The 23032-nt window shown below is 43.1% G+C and overlaps 1 protein-coding gene across 4 annotated transcripts in view; it reads left to right on the plus strand.

Annotated features, from left to right (window-relative positions):
- The window catches only part of TIAM1 (TIAM Rac1 associated GEF 1), a 537211-nt gene that overhangs the window by 258901 nt on the left and 255278 nt on the right, over positions 1 to 23032 (plus strand). For 3 of the 4 annotated variants that reach the window (XM_069204046.1, XM_069204045.1, XM_069204047.1), the window contains 2 exons: positions 13679 to 13783; positions 15919 to 16000. In XM_069204046.1, coding sequence (XP_069060147.1) covers positions 13679 to 13783; positions 15919 to 16000 — 187 coding nt within the window. Of the gene's footprint in view, positions 1 to 131; positions 513 to 13678; positions 13784 to 15918; positions 16001 to 23032 lie in introns of those variants that run through there. The other variant, XM_069204048.1, reaches the window with a different exon arrangement.

Consider the following 23032-nt stretch of genomic DNA (forward strand, 5'->3'; position numbering starts at 1 on the left):
AACCGAGCGAGTTTTGATACGGTTGTGTAATTAGGTAAATATGTTTCCTCAATGTCTGGGACTCAATATTTCGATTCCCCAGTGGGGGTGTCTTGTATAGCGGTAAAATTAATGTCAGATTCCCCTCTAGTGGCAATATTCTTTAAGATCCCAGAGCTTTGCAGGCGATGAAACCGTGGGGGAAATTGATTGAAGTGATGCCTGCTGAAAGCTCAAGCACTCCCCTGACAGCTCAGAGGCTGGCGCGCGCTCGCCACAGCCTGCCTTACAAGTACCCGTCTCAGTTGATGCCTTGCATGTAACATGCCTTTAATGGAATGATGCCGTGGAAGAAAACATCTGTCTAGGACAATTAGGTGCCAGGTGCGCCCCCCCCCCCCCACTGCAGGGTGCGGATTCCGCGACTGGAGCCGCCGAGGAGCCAAGATTCTGGCATGCAGGGTCCAGAGCATGGGGATGTAATCAAGGCAGAGTGTGACCTCTTGGGGTAGCGTGCACACCAGCTTTGTAAGGTATTTGACTGTCCCCCTCTACTTGCATGCCGCGACGGTGGTCTTTGTAGATGCGTCCTGTGGATGTCTTTTGCTGACGTTTACCAAATAGTCTTTCTTCCATCTCTTGCGTCTCGCTTACTCTCTTTTCCTTTTTCTGTTTTGTCCTTGTCATTTCACACCAATTTGCCATCTGCCATCCCCGAGCCTGTCGAGGTCCGCTGTGGTAAACATTTCAAGATCTTCATTTCATGTGCGTTTTTTCACGTTCTAGTTCTTCTGAAGACTGTCACATTGTCATTGATTTTGTGTGTTTCACCTTAGTGTTTTACATGTGTAGTGTCCCCGATCGTCGAAATGCTCACATCGTTGCATCACATATGTCACTGCCAATTTGTGTAAATAGCTGTTCTTTGTGGTGATTAAAACGCATACAAAAGGAAACAGTGTTACCTATTCAGAGTATTAATGCCCCTGTATGCGATATGGTTACTGTTGAGATGAAGCACTGATGCTGAAGAGATTGCATTATGAAAATATGGATATTTGTCATTGTTGTTGAATCGATGCCACACTTTCTCAGATGTACAAAAGCAGGTATTTAACACCATTGCTAATGATACTAAGACACGTGAATTGCATTTTAATGGCAATACACGTTTCTGCTGCAGAAAGTAAAGAAACAGTATATGTTTTTAACTCGAAAGGAGGTGGACAGAATATAAGGATTCACATTGATATAAATGGATACTTATTAGCAAGACAGTGCAATTAATTTGACTATAATTTCTCCAGGTAGCATCTTTCTGTAGCATTTTCAAGCATCATACATACTTTGCACGTTGTCTCTGTTATGTCTGATGGGTGCACTTTAACCACTTGAAAATGTTGCTACATAAACACATGCACACGGGGCTGCGGCAGTGTGCAATCTGTTCAAATAATTCATCACTAATAAATGATTACAAAAAAACATAAAATCTATTGCGCTAGTATAATCAATCAATGAAAGGAAATAAGTGACATAAAACCAATTTTTGGCAACACGTGTCAAACTAGAATGTTAGTGCAATACTGAACTGTAGCTGAAGTTGATGTTTTTTCTTCTTAGATATATAATGATGCTCAACTTACTGTCTGTCATCCGGCATTAGTACCGTGTACACACATCATGCATACACCACCTCCAGTGTACTTCGCAAATACTTTACTGTAAGACAGGACCCGGGTCATCCAGTTTGGTCAATATTCATGGTAGTCCTCGTAAGGGAAACACGTCCTCATGAAACACCATAAAATTAGATGAAGATGAGCTATTACTCTTCTGTTCTTTCTTGCTAATACATCGTAGGGCTTAAAATGCCAGCCTCTTATGAGGATGCTGCCCAGATTCATCTTGTCAGTACACATTTCCAAATCCGAGCTTTTCAACTGCAATTTCTTTGGTATTGGATGTGTTGTCAGTAGAATACTATTATAAACCCCCTGACTTCAACTCCTAGAACACTTATGGTTGGTTGTCAGATATAAACCCAGATCTGGAAATATAGCACCTTGACAAACCTAAAGCTATGTGGTAATCCTCAACTCATTCAGAAATGTTGCCGTATAAAGTCTCAGAAATAAAGATGATCATGTTTTTTTTTTTTTTTTTTAAATTTAGCAACTAACCTTTAAATAGTATTTGCTTTCCCTTAATGACATTGTTTAGGTTTAACTTAATACTGCTTGAATAGGATTATCACTCATACAAATATAAGATGTTCTCTGGAATTTTAATGAGATGTTTTTCGTGCATAGAACGGAATGAAAAGATAGATTTTTACTGCAGCCCAGTTGACCTATGACATTTGGTCATCCCACTTTCTCATTATGTTAGGGGTCCCATTGTAACAGCGGCCATGTTAGGCCAGGCCAGCATAAAATGTTTAGAGCAGTGACTAGCAGAAAGAAATGACATTCTGTTGTTTTCCTACCTATATCATGTACATGCATTTTACGCTTATACACTTGTGCGTGTTAGTATTTTTAGGTCTGGGTTTTGACAGTACAGCTGTCAAACAGATCTATTGCAAACAATGTACATATATTAAACTTTGGGCCCCTTTCATCCATTGGCTTTTGTATACTAGTCTCTTTCACCTGGTGGCTTGAGACTTTAACAATCAGGTCTTAGCTCAGCCCAGTGGAATATACTTCTCTCCCCAAATGTTACTATCTGCGTGGAGGTATCCTTCCGCAAACACTGAGCTGCCCAAGGGGCTATTTTGTTTAGAGGAAACAAAGTCGTGCTATAGCTGCTTCTCCTGCAAGCTCTAATGCTTGCATTTCTTGATGGATGAAAATGCACTTAGAATTGATAATCACATATTAACGTCTCTACTGAGGTTGCTGATGCCAATAGCCAAAGTATGTAGCTCGTTTAAGTTTGACGCAGACATGCATAATTTTCATTCTGCGCTGAGAAATTCTTGATCCCAATTCGCCTAATCAATGTTGGTCGATTTTAATGTACTTTAAAGTGCGATGTCAAATGTGAAAATTTCAGCTGTAAGGTTGAATTTTTCAGTTAGCAAATATTGTAGCGGAGCATGTTGAAGGATGTTTCTTCTGTATTCCTGCTCATGTATGTGAGTCTGTTCAGTCAGAGGACATGGAAACCTAACTGGGGGTGGGGGGCGTTCTCTCAGCTGTGCAGTAGTGCTCACTTTGATCTTTAGGCTTCTCAATGTTTTTATCTGTGTAATTTTAACTGAACCTGTTTTTATTGATGCTCGTCTCCTGGCGTTGCGAGCCAAAGAATCCTGGGTGAATTATTGCAGGCGTATCACTCTTATCTATTCATCTGTCTTGTCCATGCACCCCAACTCTATCCATCGCACCCTCTTACTTCTAGATATGTACATTCGTACTAACACAAGTCCATTAATTTCGTCAAACATTCATTCATTCATGCTTCTAACCCGGTGCACACGGCCATCCATCCATACATCTCTAGCTACGAACACACCGGTTCATTCACCCAAATAGTCTTCATTTTTTCACCTGCAGCAATGCATCCATTCAATGATCCATCATCTTCTTTAGTCAAAGCGCACTCCTAATTTCATTCATACACATGGTGTCAATGTGAACCTTTGAGTTGTCTTTATTTGTACCTCTGTGTGTGTGCCCTTGGGAAATGGTGTGTGTACATACAAATGTGCCTGCATAAATGCGACCGTTTGTGTTTGGTTTTGTGTACATGCCCCTGATTATTTATTTTTGGGTGAGTGGGTGTGTTCCTGGCATGGCTACAGGAGTGTATTACTCAGGACCTGATTGCGACCTTGGGGGATGGGATACTCCTTCACAAAAATGACGGATATCCTGTCCGCCATATTACAAGTTCCATTATATCCTATGGAATTTGTAAAACGATGGGTGGGATATCCGTCATGTTTGTGAAGGAGTATACCATCCACCAAGTTCGCAATCAGTGTCTGCACGCATTTCGTTTACTGCTGTGGCATCTTTCATCTGTCTGGTAGATGAAAGCCTTTTGTTGACAATACCAGAAACTTACAGTGGGCTTAGAGCCGGTCATTTGCTTAGCAATTTCTTGGCTTTACTGTCACTCTTATTTACTTGCTTGCTATTCAAATGTTTGCTTTCCTCTTCCTGTGTTTGTCCGTCCCCTGGCATATACCCTCTTTAACATCCTTTTAAATCAGCTGACTTGTATCCTTCCCTTACTCCGATATCAAGAACAACTTTTTTTTTTCTTTAAGCACTCCATGAGTGTGTATGTCTTTTCCAGCTACCTTCCTCGTGCTGCTTCCTCTTTCAACAAATCCACTCGTTGTGCTCCGTGCAGCTCCTCTCTCATCCCATTCTCTGCCTCGTGTGCCGGTTTTTCTGTTAAAAACCCACCCCCCACCCAACATTCTTCGTATTGCCCCTTTTATCCTCAACTGGCTTTTATCATTTAACCCCCCCTCTTCTATTCCCCATTGCATCTCCCACCAGCTCACCCACCAGCTTCTTTATTGCTTAAACTACTTATATGTACAATCGTTTGTAGACCCAACAGCTGGTTGCCAGGCAGCTCAGCTTTCACAAATGTACTTTTGTTGAAGTGAGGACTCATTTATTTATTTACCGTTCCATGTGAAATATGTATGCTGGATTGTTAAATAAAAAAATACTAAAATTATGCCTTTGTCATTTAGTAGGCATCTGTATGCATGATGATGTATGCACGCCAACTGAACTACCTAGCCAGATGATGGCATGGTGCTTACATGCTAATGCATGCTTTGCATGTTCATGTTCAAGAACTTTTGGTTTAGCCAATGCTTGTTTTGTGTATCATATAGTGAAAGCCTTCTTGGGGTCAGGTCCTCACGATGTGACAAATAACAGAAAATATCCATAATCCTAAAACAAAAAGGATACCCTTTGTATTTGAGTAAGGATGAGATGTGACTGTTCTTTTTAAGGTACCTTTACCATATGAGAAACTGGCCACCATAGGCTTTTTGAGCCCAGGATCAATCAACAGTGTACAAATATATATATATATATAGTTGTTATTAGTAAATATATAATGTCATAGGCATGTAGATAGATAGATCGATTAACCGCCCCTCTACGAACACATCTCAGCCCACCCCAGAGACCTTCACTGGCTACCCGTCAGAAAGAGGATCATCTTCAAAGTCCTGATTCACGCTCACAAGGCTCTCCACGACGCAGGCCCTGCCTACCTCATGAGCGTCTCGGCTTCCATATTCCCACCTGCCAGCTAGGCTCCGCCAACCTCGCCATGTCCCCTGCATCCATCGTACCACAACCGGCGGCAGATCCTTCTCCCACCTCACCGCCAAAACCTAGAACTCCCTCCCTGTCAACCTACGTCTGACCCAGGACCTCCTGACCTTCAGGAATCATCTCAAGACCTGGTTATTCGAGTAGTAGCAAACCCCTCCCTCCCCCTAGCGCCTTGAGACCCTATCGGGTGAGTAGTGCGCTTAACAAGTGATTGATTGATCGATAGATAGTCGTTAAAAGTATGAATTCCATTAGAGCTGGCTCTCTGAAATATGCCCAATGTTAAAAATGTAAAAGTACATGGTGTGTGTGTGTATATATATATATATATATATATATATATATATATATATATATATATATATATATATATATTAAATCGCAGATTGGACATGAGTTCAGGAATTTATAGGAAAGGAAACTTCAATTGCTTTTGCATCACATTCCAATAAAAACTTGTTTTAGGCGACTTTTAACTTGAGTGGCAAAACAGTAAAACTCAAATACAGATTTTACAATTCAGTAAAGGAAAGGGAACACTTAGCAGTCCATGGCCAGTGTATTCTGGGTCCCATCTGCCTTGGTGCTGCCTATGTGCAGATACAGTCAGCCTCACCCAGTCTTTCACCCTATGCATGTGTGCTCTCCTGTAGCCTACACACAACCTCATATCCCAGCCGGACAGCAGAGTGAGATTCCCATTAGCAGCATTTACTCACAGCACTGATCCAAAACTCAGAGGCCCAAAAGCAAAAAAAATACAAAACAAAAAAAACAGGTCCGATATTCTTCCTTACATTGATGGGGCTTGACTGGTCTCCATGACAGGGCCAGGCACTTGAATACTTTAGCTGTGAGTCAGCAGATAGCACCTTTACTGTTCCTGCAAATTTGACATTAAGCGTGATTTTACTTGTATCATTGGCGCTCATGTGAAATCTAATATCAGTGGAAATGTACAAAAAGAGGGCTCCCAGGAACAGGAATGAAAGGCAACTTTTGTTTTTTTTAACCGAATCTTCACTGTGGAAACCTTAACGTATTTCTATTAACTATGGCATATTCTAGTTGGATTGGTAGTTCACTATGTGTGCATTAAGTCATGTCCACAGGAATTATAAGGCAACAGAGGACCAAATTATGGAAAGGGGCTTACTAAATTATGTGATGAAAGAAAGGCAAAATATGTGGCAATTTTGCGAGTAACAGAAAATTATGCAGCACATTCTCTCTCTTAACCGGTCCTGAGAGCTGGAGGTAGCTAAGGCTGACCCTGATACTGCAGGGCAGCATCCCAAGTGAATTTGGTTTTGTACACCTCAGTAAGCATGGATGAGTAGCTTTGGCTTAGACACTGAGGCAGAAGGAGATCAGATCATGGCCTGTGTGAGTTATGGTGCAACTGGCTGCCTCACTTAAGCCCAAGAAACATGGTCTGCCTCTTGAGGGCTTGCACACCTCTAGTGTGTCTGCTAGCCTGATTGTTATCTGAATTGAGTATCTTGGTGTCGGGTCACTGCTGGGAGAGACCAATGTGGGATAGATAGAATGTCTGATTTAAATTCAGACTCTCATACCCCTAAGTGAGGTTTGTCACTAGACTCTAGGGCTTGGCCATCGTTACAGTCCCTTGTAGTAAGTGCGTTCTGCTGCATTGAGATACTGTAGTGCTCGATTCCTGTCAAACATTCGTCATGCTTGAGGTTTGATGCCTGGACACAGCAAATTGTTTTTATTTTTTTGTGTGTCCTCTTGTGCCTTACTGCACTTCCAGATTGAGCTCCAAGTTCTTCCTCTACTGTTGTAAGCCGGTCCAGATAAGATCAAGGATTCTCAGCTGGGAAGGAGGGGAGGCTGACTTTTGGGTACATTGTACCTTCACAAGACCATCCTGTGCCAAGCCAATCTTGTCGCCTAGTTGGTTTTATACCCCACCTTCCCCTACAAAGTACGTTGTTAAATGGGCCCAAATTTCTCAAACTTTTCTGTATGAGATCGGTTTAGATCCATCTTGTAGACAGAAATCACTGCATTCAGCCATTCAATCTTAGAGAGTCCCGCTGGAGATATCCAATGTTTGCATATTTCTCTTCTGCCCAGTAGTGCCAGATAGAACAGCAGATTTCTATCACAGCCTTGGGGGAATCCTGCATTTGGCAACCACCCAAAAATGATCAGTTCTAGGCTTACCTCAACCTGCGTGTGTAAAACACCATTAACACCTTACCCTTCTCACCCCAAAACGCCTGGATATTGGGGCAAAGTGCAAACATATGGAGGTCGTCAGTCTTCAATAGACCACATTTCCTGCAACACGTGTTCTCTGCTCCCCTCAATTTCGCCACTTTCTTTGGAAACCGAAAGCCCTATCAAGGGAGAAAAGATGGTTTCTTCGTAAGGACACAGAACCATGTTGTGTGAGTGAGCCATCTAAGGCATGAATTATAGTTTCTGTCCACCTTCAGGGCACCTGCAGGAACAGGCTGCGTATGGTTAGAAAGTAGGTGAGCGCCAGGTATCGGCACATATAGAAAGATTACTGTGAAGAAGAGACAAGCGAGTTTCAGGAAAGAGAGCTAGGGCGAATAAGATGAAGTGTCCCAGGGAAGGGGGAGCAGCAAATGATTCAGGGTGAATAAGAGATGGAAAGGAGGGAAAGGCCATGGATGTTGCGTCATTTCCTGCTGACAGGCGTCGTAGTGCTCTAGAGGGAGAATGCAGTTTTATGAATTATCCTGCGCTCTACTTCTGTGAAGATGTCCTAAGGAGGAGGAGTGTTTTTAGTGTCTCTATAGATGGCATGTAGAACAAAGAGTGAGAAGACCTAGTCCAGATGAGAGACCAGGGAGGGAAGAAGGCCGAGAAGAGCAAACCAAAGAAAAATAAATGGTAATGGATTACAAAAATGTCAGTGTAGCGAGAGACAGCAAGTAGAGGGCAGGCAGAAGAGAGCTGCGCATGGATACGTTGAAATGGATGCACTAGCCCGGCTACAAAGTGAGACCGAGAGAGGGGAGTGAGGAGAGGCACTGGGAAGAAAGTGCATAGAGCGACTACTAAAGATAGGCAAGAGATGGTAGGCACAGGGGAGAGAGGGCAGGGATTGGCACATTAAAGGTCGGGAAGGGAATGGAAGGTGGCACAGAACAGAGTGTAGGAGACGCAGAGTGCCATATCAGATAGTGGGAAGTGGAGGAAGGCACAGAGGGAGAAGCAAAGGGAAGAGCAGGAAATGGGAGAGGGAAGTGATGTGAGGAACAGGGAAGCGAGGGTGAGACAGAAGAGAGGGTAGAGAGGGTGCAAAGGGAGCCACATGGAAGGGTGTATCGGGATAGGACAGGAGCGACACACATCCGAGGGAGCAGTAAAGGAGAGGGATACAGGGCGTGGAGTGGGACGGATGGATGTGGGAAGGAGAAAACAGCGGGAAGCACAGGGAAGGGAGTAAGGCAGGGAAGAGAGGACACTCAGTGACACATTAGAGTAAAGATGTGGGACTGGGAACAAGAGTACAACGAGAGAAGAAAGTCATAATAAGCACAGTGAAGGATGAGTCAAAGAAGAGCGGACATAAAGTGAGACAGAGGGAACCAATAGGAGCCCAGGTAAGAGAGGGAACCAATAGGGGCCCAGGTAAGAGAGGGAATGGAATGACACATTCGAGAGGGAAGCAACGGGAGCACAGAGGAGAGGGCATAGAGTGACACATTAAAGAGAATGAAGCAATTGGGAGCACAGAGAGGAAAGGGCATGAAGTAACAGCGAGAGGGCAGCGATGGGAGCACAGAGAGGAGAGGGCGTGGAGTTTCACAGGAGAGTGAGAGAAGCAATCGGAGGCACACAGAAGAGGGTATGGAATGACAGAGAGATGGAAGCAATGGGAGTTACAAAGAAGCCCTCACAGAGAGAGGGCAACGATGAGAGAAGAGAGGGCATGGAGTGACATACAGAGAGAGAGAGAAGAAGTGGGAGTTCAGAGAAGTACCCATTCCACTCTTCGGCTCTCCACTTTGCCGCACTCTTACACTTCACTCCATTCCGTTTTATGCCATTTTACACCCCTCCGCTCTGTCACTCCACTCTTCACCACACCATTTTACTCCACAGCACTCTTCTCCACTCTACGTCATTCCATGGCACTCTATGACCCTCCACTCTATGACCTCTGCCACGCCACTCTGTGCCACACTATGCCATGAACCTCTACTCTGACACTGTACTCCACTTTATGACTTTGTTCTCCACTCTATGCCACAATACTATGCCGCTGTACTCCATTCTACTCTTCACTCTACTCCAACCCTTGGCACTCTACTCTACACTCTCCATGACACTCTATGCCACTCCACTCAACCCCACTCGCCACTCTCCTCTACGGCACAAACTTTTAGCCATGCTGAAAATCAGCTACTCTGGTGTACAACATGACTACATCACATTGAGGATGCCGATAGGTCTCGCATAGGTGAGACCTATTGGCTTTGCCAATGCTTCTTTTCCTATTGGCCTCTTTACCATTGTACCTCTGTACCACCTTATCCGTTATGCAGCAGTCAATGTGGTTGTAATAATGAAGGCTCACTGAAAAGGGACCGTAAGTGACTGAGCCATACACTCGATGCTTTTTATTCTTCAGTACCCTTCTTTCTAATGAGCTGTTTCAAGTTTTCCCTTCACTCCATAGTATCATTATTTCTTTCCGTGAGTTTGTGTCTTGTGTGACAATACTGTGCTTGACTTTGTCATATTTCGTAAATTCCCCTTTCCTAGCGTATTCCCGGTTGTCTCCCAACCTACGCCCTTCTTCCCGCTGGTAATTTCCTCGCTGTGCCTCCTTTCATGGGTTTATACGGATTAATCCAGGCCACCTCCAGTGATTGACAGGACATGGTCTCCTGTTTTTAATTTTTGCTGCAGACCGCTCTCCAATCTTTTTTTTTTCTATTGTCTGGTAGATACATTTTACAACCTCCTCTGGGAATTTATTAACCTTTCCCAATATTCTGTCAAATCAACCATTCCTGTCTTTCATTACTTCCACTATTATGTACGCCCCCCCACACCTAATAACACGAGATAGCATTTCACACAATATTGAGTCCCATCTGCTGGGCTCAGGAGAAGGGCACCTTTAAGTGGATTTTCCAGACATAATTGACCTAGTGTATATATTTAACTGGGTCGCCGCTTTTTTTTTTTTTGCATGCCGATGACTTACTAAAATACAGGTTGACCGCTTTTCTGTCCTACTGTAATCAAGTGAAAACGACCTCTGTCCATATGTTGTGCTTGTACCCGCTCTCTGTATTACCTTAGAAGTCTTGTGTATTTACAACAGAAGCGATGAACCTATATTTCTAGTTATTGGCAGTCAGAAACGGAAAATGTTTGTTACACGGGCCACTAGAGGGTGCCAGGAGCCGTAGGCTGTATCTCGGACAATGTTGGAAGGGGAAAGGAGGCTGTATTCACTGACGTCATAGAGGCTGTGGGGGTCCGAGGGGGCAGATGGAACTCCGCCACCCCCATAAAGCCCGTTTTTATTATAGTTTGATTTGCAGGATCCATCCACGTTAGCAGACGTAGGCATTTTTTGACAATTATTTCTTTTGCAAACCCTGAAAATCAGTTTTAACAAGGGAAAATTCACGACATGACTGTGCACAGTTTAATACCATGTGCAGTGAGCGCTGCGGATACAGTGGGCTGGCTATAGGCCTGGCCCTGTACCCAGAGCCCACTGTGCACAGCGGAAGACTAGGCCGGCAAACCCAGTGCCAAAAGGCCTGGAGCACAGGCAGCACAAACTCTGCACCCAAATCCCATTGCACATAGCCAAAGGCGGCGCACCCCTGATTCAGTGGGATAGAGGCTGGTGCAGTGCCGAGGCAGTGACCCGCCCCTGTGCACAGAGCTTGCCCTGCATGGCCTTAGGCATGTGCAGTTGGCATGGTAGCGCAGAGGCTGGCCCATGGCCTAGTCTCAGGCCAGACGCAGCACCCGGAGATCTGCACATGGATGAAGGTTGTGTGCAGTGGGATCAGAGGCATATTTGAAACCCCACGCCCAGACTATGCTCTGCACCCAGAATTCCACAGATGAGTTAGAAAAATCACATGAAAGTTGCCCGCATAAATGCCCACGTTTTCTGGGCTTTGAAATAAAATCTTTCTTTGTAATGTAATGGCCCCTAAAACAATCTTCAGCAGCCCTGGAATAGACTTGACGTTTTTTTTTATCTCACAGTTTCTGCAATAATGGTTATCACCAGTTCATATATTTATTATTGTGGCGTAGAGTTTTTATTTTTATTTTTTATACTACTTATTGTCCCTTCTGATCATGAAGCCTATCAGTTTAGCTGCGATTGCATGATGTGAAGCTGAGATAGAGATCCATGCCAGAGAGTGCCCATTATAGGATTCTCTTGGTACCCTCATAAATCATTTCTCTCAACCGTGGTATACAGTACCAAGGATGCATAGAAGAACACTTTAGTAAAATACCACATGCCCCCCGAATATGCTCCTGTCACTCTTATTTCCACTGTTATCTATGCACAGATAATTAACTGAAAATTCACATTACTACACAATCTGTGTGCCACCATTTCAAGGTTTCGCCTAGAAACCACTCTACTCTACTGACTCCACTTAACACCACTCTAATCTACGCAACTCTACTCTGCGCCTCTGTACTCTGCCACTGCCCTCTAAAGCACTGCACCCTACAACCACTGCACTCTCTGCCACTTGGCTCGACACCAATCCACCCTATGCCACTGCACTATGAACCACTCTGCTCCACACTACTGCAATCTGCCACTGCTCTCCACTCTACGCTAGTCTACTCTATGCCTCTCTACTTTACTCTGCTCCACTTCACTGTGCACCATGCCACTCTACGCCACGCCACTCAAGCCTGCGCCAGCCACCGTAAGTTATGCCACTCTGGACCGCTCTACACTATGCCATCACACTCTGTGCAACTGCACTTTACAGCCACTGCAATCTACTCGGCACCACACTACTCTATGCCATGACACTCTGCGCCACTCTACTCTGCGCCACTCTATTCTATGCTTCTGCATTCTACTCTGCATGTCTCTGCTATTGCACTCTACGCCACAACACTCTACACCACCCTACTCTACTCTGCACCATTCTACTCTACCCCACTGCACTCTGTGCCACTTTACACCACTGACCTCTGCACCACTCTGCTCTAAGCCACTCTGCGCCACTCTATTCTAAGCCACTCTCTGCCACTCTTCACAACTCTACTCTGCCACCCCACACAATGCTGCGCCACTCTGCCACTGCACTCTGACACTCCTTTGTTCTGCTCTGCACCACTCTAAACTACTGTGCAGCACTTTACTCTACAGCACTCTACGCCACTCTTCTCTACGACCCTGCACTCTACGCAACTCAACTTTATTCTACTCTGCACCTCTGCAGTCTATACCAATGTACTCTAATCTTTGCCACTGCAGTCTGCGCCACTCCACACCACTCTGCTTCACTCTACACCACTTGACTCTGCGCCACTCCACTTTGCACCGCTCCGCTCCACTCTGCGTCACACCGCTCGACTCTGTGCCACACCCCTCGACTCAGCACCACTCCACTCTACATAGTTCCACTCCACTCCACTCTGTGCCACTCTACTCTACATCACTTCACTCTATACCCCTACACTCTAGTCTGTGTCACTGCATGCCACTGCAGCCTACATCACTCGTTTCAACTCTGCACCAGCTATTGTATGCCACTGCACTCTACTCTGCACCACCTGGCACCACACTATGCTACGGAACTCTGTTCTGCCCCACTCTGCGTCACTGCTCTGCACACCACTGCACTTTTTTCTACTTTGAACCACTCTACTCTGAACCACTCCACTCTACGGTCAATCAATTCTGTGAAACACGCACTGCGTAAGGTGGCATTCCTAGTAATCCGCTGTTTCGTTGTTTATTTTGTATGCATTTTCTTATTTGATGGAATATGCGTGCATGTTATTCTATCAAATCGGAACATAAAATAGGTTATTGTAATCTGTTTTATTACATTAAAAAGCTAATACATGCTGTTCATATCTTAGAACTCTGTTTAACATAAAAGTTTTCGAGGAATTCGCGGCGCTCAGTGGTCTGTCTCAATTGCAAATTATCATTCTCGGTAAATAAATTTAAAATGAAAAGTAGCCTTAGATAATTCGACGCTTTACAAGAGACTGTTGAACGTTAAACTAGGGAGACACTTTTCCTGGGCCGATAGCGCCATCTAGTCGCCAGTGTGCGTATGTGGAATAAAGCTTGTTCGATTAAAACAACGCCCGTGCGTCATCAGGAAATTCTTTGTCTTTTGTAGAGCTACCTGCTGGACCCCTCTGCTCACTACCTGCGTCTCAGCTTTCTGATTGAGAACAAGACTCGGTACTACATACCAAAACCCGAGGAGGAGATCTACGAGCTGGTAATTATCAATGTACTAGCATGTTATGGGAGCGATTAATGACGGGTGAAGAGCTGCTGTTGTTATAGTATTTGATGGGATGTTTCGGGGCACCGCAGTTCTGCATCCTTTGGTGTGTGCTTGCTTGTAAGAGTTGACGTTTATCATTGCAGACGTGAAGTTCCTTTGATGTTGCTGTTTTTTTTTTAATTGCCGCCTTGAATTATTTTAAATGTAATGCAGTAATGAAGAAGGCTATCGACAGGGTTTCCTGGCCATTGTAGGCGAATCAAGGCCGATACGGCGTTTAATGTTGTAGTTTTAGGCTAGTTTTTTACATCTCGTGTTTGATGCCTGTTACTGAAAACCATTGCACTTGTTGGAGTGCACGGTTTAATTTTCTTCTCCATTACCTGCAGCTACAGGACTGTGGTACGCATCTGTACATGAAGCTACCACAGGGTGCGTTATCAGAGAGAAGCTGTCTTCTCTGGTACATGTAGTGCTGGTTTCGGAAGGAAAGTTAACAAGCACTTTCTATGGCACCCTTTCTCTTTAGTATCTGAATGCAAGCTTTGGCAAAGAATAGAAACGTACCTAGTATTTTTCTAAGTGTAAGGTCTCGCTGAGATGTCCATTACTGACCTATGTGTAACTCGCAAAGTTTCCTGTTTTCCTTAAGTTTGCGCCCTTGTGTAATACATTTTTTCTAGCAAACTGCTAATATTTCCACACCAGTGCTGTTTACTGTTGAAAATGGATGTGCATTGTTTCGCAAGTTAACATCAAGGGCATTGGACTTATCACTTTGAAAATGGATGGATATTACTAATGTCTTTTTTTCTTGCAACAACTTAAAAGTGGCGGAAAAGTCCTGATTTTGACATGAAACACCACGAGCAAAAAATTTCACGAATTACATGTGATAATCGTAGTGTTTCCAGGAGTACAGATTTGCTACCCATGCCCACTCATAACGTTGACCAAAGTTCAGTCAGACTGCGACCTGCAGTCCTTTCTCTTTAAGCAGTGTTCACTGTGCACTCTTCCAAGCCCCTAGTATTCTTCAACTAGTTCCCGACGAGACAGGAATTGAAAGGAAACTAGAGGTAAGAGACACCATTATCTGTTCATGACATAGGTTATCTCAAACTGGTGGTTGACTTTGTAGTTCTCTCCACGGCTGCTCATCTCAGGCCATCCAGCTAAGCATTGGGTCACATAGATGCATATTCTGTGGCTCACATAGGCATTCAAATGTACTTTTGGGGAAGTATTATAGAGACTTTGCCCCAGTTTTGGATATCAGGGCAAGTTTAGTTTCCGCTGTTTTCCTACTTGTGCAATATGAAATGGAGCAAAAACATTTTGCACCCAAACGAAAGACGTTTGCACCATTACAGCTTTGCAAAAGATACATAACATCTTTTTGCTTATTTTTTTTACGTGTCAGATTTTAATAAACAGTTATTATTGCACACCCATTTTTAGAGCTAATTTTTGTACTGTTTATGCTACTTATGTAATAACAATGGAACACACTTATTTAGTCTTAACTATACTGTAGTCTGTTCTTTCACATACTGTGAGTTTCCTATTATGTAAAGACAAAAATAATATCAGTTTAGGTCTATACAGTCTTTAGGGAGGGCTGGAAAAGTCAGTCACTTACTGTAGCATTGACTGCACTGAGTCCCACTCACGAGGGTGTGACACGCACTAATTTAAGGACTAAGATGGAAAAATTGACTATGTGCTAATGTTATAATAGAGGCAGAGGTGGCAACCAGTGAATTGGGGCCATTGGCAAAGCTAGCGTTAGCAATTGTACATTAGCAGAACTGTAAAGAAGCTCTTCTGAAAAAGGAGAGAGAACATAGGTTTATTTAACATACATCTGAAGAAATCATAGGCAGAGTTATGTACAGGCAAAAGAGAGTGTAAAACATGAAGCCTTACTAAAGGGCACAAAAAACAAATGGAACAAAGGACACTTGCGCTGAAATGAACAAGAGAGGGCCTAAATGAAAGAATGGAACGAACAGAATTCTGAGGCGCATGGAAGGGAAAGTTGCACTCAAGCTTCACCTCCTTGGGGAAGCTATGACACATTTCTTTAGGAAGATAATTTACATTTATTTCTCTTTGTTTTCTAGCGGTACAAAGAACTTGACATCTGCACAAAAGCTAACCGGTACTTAAGGATTGAGAAATCTGGTTCTTGTTCTGAGAATTATGGTGAGATTGGTTTTTCCTGCTTACATTTATTGCATTGCGTGGTGTGCCGTAAATGAGTGCTGTTCCGCCGAGAGTGAGACCAGCTTTGGCTTCAGGGAAAGGCGTCTGCAATGAACATATGTCCCTACCTTCTGTGCTTTGCATCATAAGAGGGTTTAGTGGTATTGAATGATGCTTTGCAGGTCAAGGAGTACCAGGAAGTTGACGTTTCCTTCGTCAGAGAGCATTTTTACAGTTTTCAGTGCTGGACCAGATTGGACACGAGTGGAACTATTCTACGACATGAGCACTACTAGGGAATTCTGATCAAAAATGCATCTTGTCGAGGAAGGGAGACCACTAACAGGCTTGTGGTTTACCAGCATTCCTAAATAAACAATAGGTTTTTTGAGGAGATGGTAAACCTGGCCCTCTGTAAGAGAATCCGAGAACAAGCCCCACTTCCAGGGAAGTTTAGGATTTGTAGCTACAAAGAGAAAAATACTAGAGTGTTTCTTTGCTAAAGAACGTGAGATAGTGTCTGAAGAGAAACTAGTTGGTTCAGTATTTAGGATTTTTGATCAATGTTTCAAGAATTGTGTGTGGGGGGGGTGCTGCACCAGGTGTGGGTACAGCTTGGGATTTTCTTATTAACCTTTATACTGTGGATGATGGGGATGTGTGTTTCGTTATGTGCTGGCGTATTGCCATGATTTCTTTTGAGAAATTGTGATGCTGCCTTGATACATTTACACTCTATGAAGGGAGTTGATGTGGGCTTTGTAGATTTTTTCTGTAAGACCATGAAAGCAGTCTGGTGCTCATATGATTCTGTTACTGGAAGGGGCTTTCATGGGGCATTTCCTAGTCATTTTGAGGATGTGGGTATATGGGAGGGGTGGGAGTTTCTATTTTCTTTCTTAAGTTAGTGCTGTTTTGTACATTTTGTTAATGTTGTTGTCAAATTGAGTTTTTTTTCCAGATCTTTTGTGACGAGAAAGTGATAGCAGCTAGTTTATTCATGATGCATGAGATCACGTTCAAATCACTCTCACAGCCTGTTAGGGGTGTGTTCTCTTCTCTGAGGTTTAACCTGTAGCCTGAGGTTTAATGTATACTTTAGAGCAGTGATACTCAAAGTACGGCCCGGGGGCCGCATGCGGCCCTCCGGACCTTCACGTGTGGCCCCCAGCTGAATGACTGCTGTTTACTTGAGACAGCATTAACATTCAGAAAAATATTAAAGGGCCAAGCGTGTATTTCCATGTTAACCAAAGTAAAAAAGAAGAAGCAAATAAAGTGCCCTTCACCACTTAACTTTATGAACATATTCATTCTTTAAGAAATCTTAAAACAAAAGTTTAAGAATATGATGCAGTTTCTTTAGAATTCAAAAATGTATTTCATGAACATGCAGATGTGTTTCACATTAGTACATCAGATTATATCAGTGCATTCTGAAGTATTTTTTAAAACTGATAGTTTACAAAAATTAATGCAGAGACATTCATGCCGCCTACAGCCCGTAAAACATTGTGAATAGTGAACTAGGAGGCAGGTCATTTGCCACATGGAACCCTCTGGGTAGCCTGGGTTGTTATTTCACATGGATAACATTATAGTTTATTACATCAATCATAAATAAAGGTTTTGTACAGTGTATATCCTGAACTCATATATTTAAAGGATCACATAGTTTAATCGAGAGGGGAGGCCGGGATTGATACTAGTTTTTCTGGTTTCACATTGTGCAATTCTATTTAATTTCTATACAATAACACTTGGCACTCTATAGGTAATGATAGCAAGCAGAGAAGGCTTTCCCCAAAGTGTGGTAAAGGCACAGCGCTTCAAAGACAGCATAACACAGTATTGTCAAATCAATGGCCTATTAGGGGCTTCATTTAGAGGACCGTATGGAATGAAACACTCCAAATAACACCATGACTCCCTGACCATACCATGATTCACTTCCGCTAAGGCCACTTAAACCCCTTTCCCCTGCAATGCCCTACTCCCACCGTCTTGGCATTAATGTGGCCCCTGGCACACTACAGGCCATACTTTGTGGCCCTTGGGAAAATGTTTGCGAGTACCCATGCTTTAGAGGGTGCATTAGGTAAGTATTTTAAAGGAAATGAGGAAGTGGTAGGAGAAATTCACTTGGAGACAATCTGAGATCTCTGGGTTTTCTTTGATAAAATCAAGTTGAATACCTTGCTGTGAGTAGAGAAAATAGGTCATTGTAGGATAGGATGGGTTTGAAGGGAAATATGCAGACAGGGCCGGACAGACCTTTCATTTCACCCGGCATTTCTCCTGTTGACTGGAGCACTGGAGCCCAGTTGTGAACACCTAGGGCTGCATCTGAGGGCTCCCTTTGCCCAACTCCCCGAGGTTAATTGCAGGAGGCACGGGAAGGCTTCGGGAGAGAGATCGAGAGAGAGAAAAAAATAGCTTGGAAGGTAGAGAAAATGCAACCTGACAGGGAGAGGAAAGCAGTAGAGAGAGAATGGATGATGGAAAGAGAGAGCTTGTGTGAGAAGATGAAGGGAGAGTAGCTGTTTTGGGCATTTCCACCAGGGCTGCTTTTGGTTCCCCAGTCTGGCCCTGTATGCAGGTATTTTCTCCCCAGTGGAGGTTGAATTGCCTGAGAGAAATGTGTTTCCATCTGTACTGGAGTCACAAAAGTCTTTAATAATGCTCTCTAAGGGGGCAGAAAATGATTTTGACTGTTCGGGGATAGCGCCCACAAACGTTTTCCACATTTCACAGTTGAGTGCTAACTTCTACAACAGCGACCACGGTAAGAGAAAGGCTGTTATTTAAAAAAGGCCTCCAAATATCTTTTTGGATCACCCTAGGGACTTAATGCTCATATTTTTGTTATGGCTTATAATGTTATTCGGTGTAGACAGACTGTAGAGAAGCACGATGTAATGCTTCCTAATTAGCTAGAGTCCTGTTGGTCATATAGTAAAAGTGCTGTGTATCTTATATGTTAAACGAAGTAGCCAATAGTAAACCATTTTATATATTAACTGCATAAATTCTCAGTATTTGAAATCTCAAACTAGCATGTTAGAATACAACATAGCAGATGTGCACGTCTGTATGGGCGCTAGTGTCGAATAAAGAGATGTCCCAAACGTATAGTAGACTCTGAATGATCGAGCATGGTGCAGAACGTGGACACGTTGATCACTCATATGGGATTCATTAGCCATCTTGTATCACATAGCATCTTCCCCATTATTTATACCGAGTGAAGCATCGATCAATATTCTTGAACAGTGAAACTCTCTGGACGACAGAGTAGGTGCTGGATCATTGTAAAGCTCAGCAAAGAGCTGGTCTGGCATCAGGTTGCGGATAAGGTCAGGAAGACTGGAGAAGTTCTGCATGATAACTCAGACATTAAGATCTTTCCAGATGTGAGCACCGTTGTCAAAAAGGCATTTCTAGGAGTAGGGGTAAAGGAGTGGATTCAGCTAATTTGAGAATAGTCTAAGAGGACATGTGGTGTTCGTTTTGTGAATGGGGGGACGGTAGGGCTGTGTTAAATGCACTTGGCACATGGAGGAGGACATAAGGACTATGGTGAGCGTGGCACAGGATCATAGAGAATGGTGCATCAAGATGGAAATGGTTGAAAGGCATAGTGTTGCATTGTCTTTCATCTTCTATTTCTGAGGTGGTTTGTAGCAGTGGAGGGTGAAATGGGTTTTTTGATGGAGTTTATGTATATAGTCAGCCCTGTCCAGCTAAAAAATGGTACTGTACAGCATTGTCTCCTCTGCCTGCCCTCATTTAGTATGCCGTCTCCCCTGGTCTTACCTTAAACAAAATGAAGATTCAGAAGCCTTCTTTTTAATCTCCGCCATCTTCCTGGGCGTCCTCGTTCTCTACGTCATGACATCTTCTGGTAATGTTAACAAGCTCAACAGCTTTCACCTTGCATTACACTCTTCTCAAATTCAGCAGACTTACACGCTGATGAATACTAATCTCGGTCTGTTTTCTGCGGTTTGTAACCTCATCTCATAGCGAGGTAGCTTTTTTGTAGCTCAGAATGTGACTCCTTCATTACTACAGGAGGTCACTCGGTACTTTAAATAAGCGTTTATTGTCTGTATTACATCGAATGACTTACTGGAAACGCCGATAAATTAATTGGCATTGCAATGAAGTTTAAGCAGGGGATGATGAACATCACTTCACTGAAGTTCTTTCATGATGTTTGCCCCTGTCAGCTGTTTCACACTAAGCGTTCTCGCTCCCTTTTCCCTCCTCACTTTAAAGAAGTCTGAACTAACTCTGCTTCTGTGATCTGACTTCCAATGTTGGCTTTTCTTTCTGTTGGGGAGATGGTTCCACATGGTTTCGACGAGACAGCCCACGGACTCCTCCTACCCCTTGGCCACCCTTAAGTGGTCCACCTTCCATACTTAAATCCTACAAGCTCATGGTGCTGCACCCTTAACTGCCATGTTGCTCCTGCACCTTCACAATGTACCTTATTTCTGCTGACGTCTCTTTTGCATGGCTATTCATGCTTCCCCGGCTGTTTGACCTGTGAAGGAGTTGTTTAGTTGTCTTTATCTGATCTTGGGCTGTCAGAATGTTTCCATGCCCACAATCCTTGTGGGTCCACCGGTTGCTATCTGGTCTCTCCTTGTTGCAGTCACATTACCAGATGTGGTATACGAAAGACATGTTGGGGAGTTTCAGAAAGTTAACCTGAGGTTGCAATCAGTCCATTGCTTGCCATTGGCTTTGTGGTTTGTAACTCATGTTTTCTTGCATCCTGATTGCTGGATTTATTTCTTTAGGCTGTCCAGGTTCAGTTTGTCCCTCCCGACGAGAAGGCTGTGTCCGCTGAATACTTTCACAAACTCATTTTTTGCCAACACGCCTTTAAATCTTGTTCTTAGCACGTCACGTTTGCTGGGCATTCAAAGACTAAGGTCAAATGCCAAGCTGTATTTTTGTGGGAGCCTGGTTATATTGCTTTCTGCTGACTTCAATGTGACAGCCTTTGTTGGAAAGAGGAATGCAGCGTACATTGTGCATGGAGTGTGCGTGTGCCCTTTCATTGAATTTTATTTTAGACATAGCTATCTCAAAAGATATCTTGTTCTTAATCTGCACAAAACATTTGCAACATTAATCTTCTTTGATGAGTTCATTTAATATTTGAAACTGCCTTTTTAGGAACAAAGTACAAAACCGCATTTCAGTCTCAGCGTCATCCTAACATATGATGATGATCTTGGGCAATTTACACTGTTTATGTCCCCCTTCACTGCCATGCACATGATAATATATTTTTACAGCAAAGGGCCAGCCAGGTCGGAACACCATTTCACATTCCTTTGTTTTCACGCTGATGTGTAGAGCATATGCTTTATTTATGACATCTGTGGCAACTTGGAGACTTGGATAGTTTAAAGGCACTTTTTAATGAAAGCTTCTGTGTTTGTTTACCTACAAAATAATTACGCATTCCATCTGCATCTTTGTCTTTTTCATATCATATACATTACTGGATATAAACGATTTCCTCATGTTACCTTGCTATATGCTGCCACTGAGTAAGAAGCCAGAAGTGCAGTTACCTTGCGGGCACTCGGGCCATGATTTGGATGGTGCAGTGGAAGAGGGGCCAACAGCTCTGGGAAACCCACTGAACACACATCATTGCTATGTGTTGCCATTGAGCAAGCAGTCACAAGCGCAGTTACTTTGTAGGCACCAGGGTCATGAGTTTCACTAGAGCCATGTTTTGAATGTTGCAGCAGGTACATTAGCACAGTGGCCAAAAGCTCTAGGAAACCCATTGAACCGATTAGAGCTATATTTGTTTACTAAATAAGCAGTCACAAGCAGTTAACTTGCAGGCACTAGGGGCCAAGATGTGAATAGTGCAGCAGCAGCACAGGGGCCAAAAGCTTTAGGAAACCCACTGAACACCAATTAGAGGTATATTTGAGCTCTAAACAAACAGCCAGGAGTGCTTTTTTTGGTTCTTTTGTAACCATTGCACCCAAAGTAACACATAAGCTAAAGCATTACTGTAATACAAGCTGTACCATATTGGACTTGTCTGTCTTTCTACAACTTATGTTCCATTCAGCGCAAGTATATGGCACATTTTCACAATTTTAGTATGGTTCTAAAATGCTTCTGAATCTGGGCACAGTAACACCTTGGCAAAGGGCATTGTCAATTCTATAATATTAGCACTTCAACCGTAACAAAATACTATATATAAATACTTATAATTTACCATATGGCATTCCATACTAAGCATTACTAAAGCCAATAGGCCTCACCTATGTGAGATTTATTTTCTTTGTCAATGTTTTTTAGCCATTTTATACAGCAGTGCTAGTTTCAGTGCAGTGTAACTGAATTGTTTTTTTAAAAAGCGCTACAACTTGGACAACACTGGCTGTGTCTCGCAGCTTTTTTACATTACTTTCAGCCATTTGCAACATAGCTAAAAAACATTAGCAAAGACAATAAATCTGACATAGGCAAGACCTATTGGATGGGTATGGTATTTGTTTTTCTACTACAAACCACTTGTGAAGCATCAGGCCATACTACCGATACCATTATTTGCATCCAGGCCTAGATTGCCCTGCAGGACTCTGTGGCATTTCACCTGGGCTCTTCATTGGAAATCCCACTCCACTGTGGTGATGTTATTTCTGAACTACATGGTGACATTCTTAAGTAGTCTAGCCATGAAACAGATTTACAAAATGAAAGCCCTCTTAGAGTGCTTCCAGCTAGAAACCCAGGGGAAGTCTATTTTGTGAATACTACTCCAACTTGTTAAGGATAAATGCCTATGGTCATTATGAGGTTGTAGATGAGCTAAAAACGGTATAGCTTTTGGTCATGCATAAGTATTCTTGGCTGAATCCACTCACATTTTAGTGTTGGAAGTGGAGACTATTCCTTTATTTAAAAACTACACAAAATAAACCAATTTATTGGTAATATGCCTGTGCTCAATCTTCATGTTATATATTTTGGTTGCTC

This window comes from Pleurodeles waltl, chromosome 8, assembly GCF_031143425.1.
Source record: "Pleurodeles waltl isolate 20211129_DDA chromosome 8, aPleWal1.hap1.20221129, whole genome shotgun sequence".
In the NCBI taxonomy this organism is placed as follows: Eukaryota; Metazoa; Chordata; class Amphibia; order Caudata; family Salamandridae; genus Pleurodeles; species Pleurodeles waltl.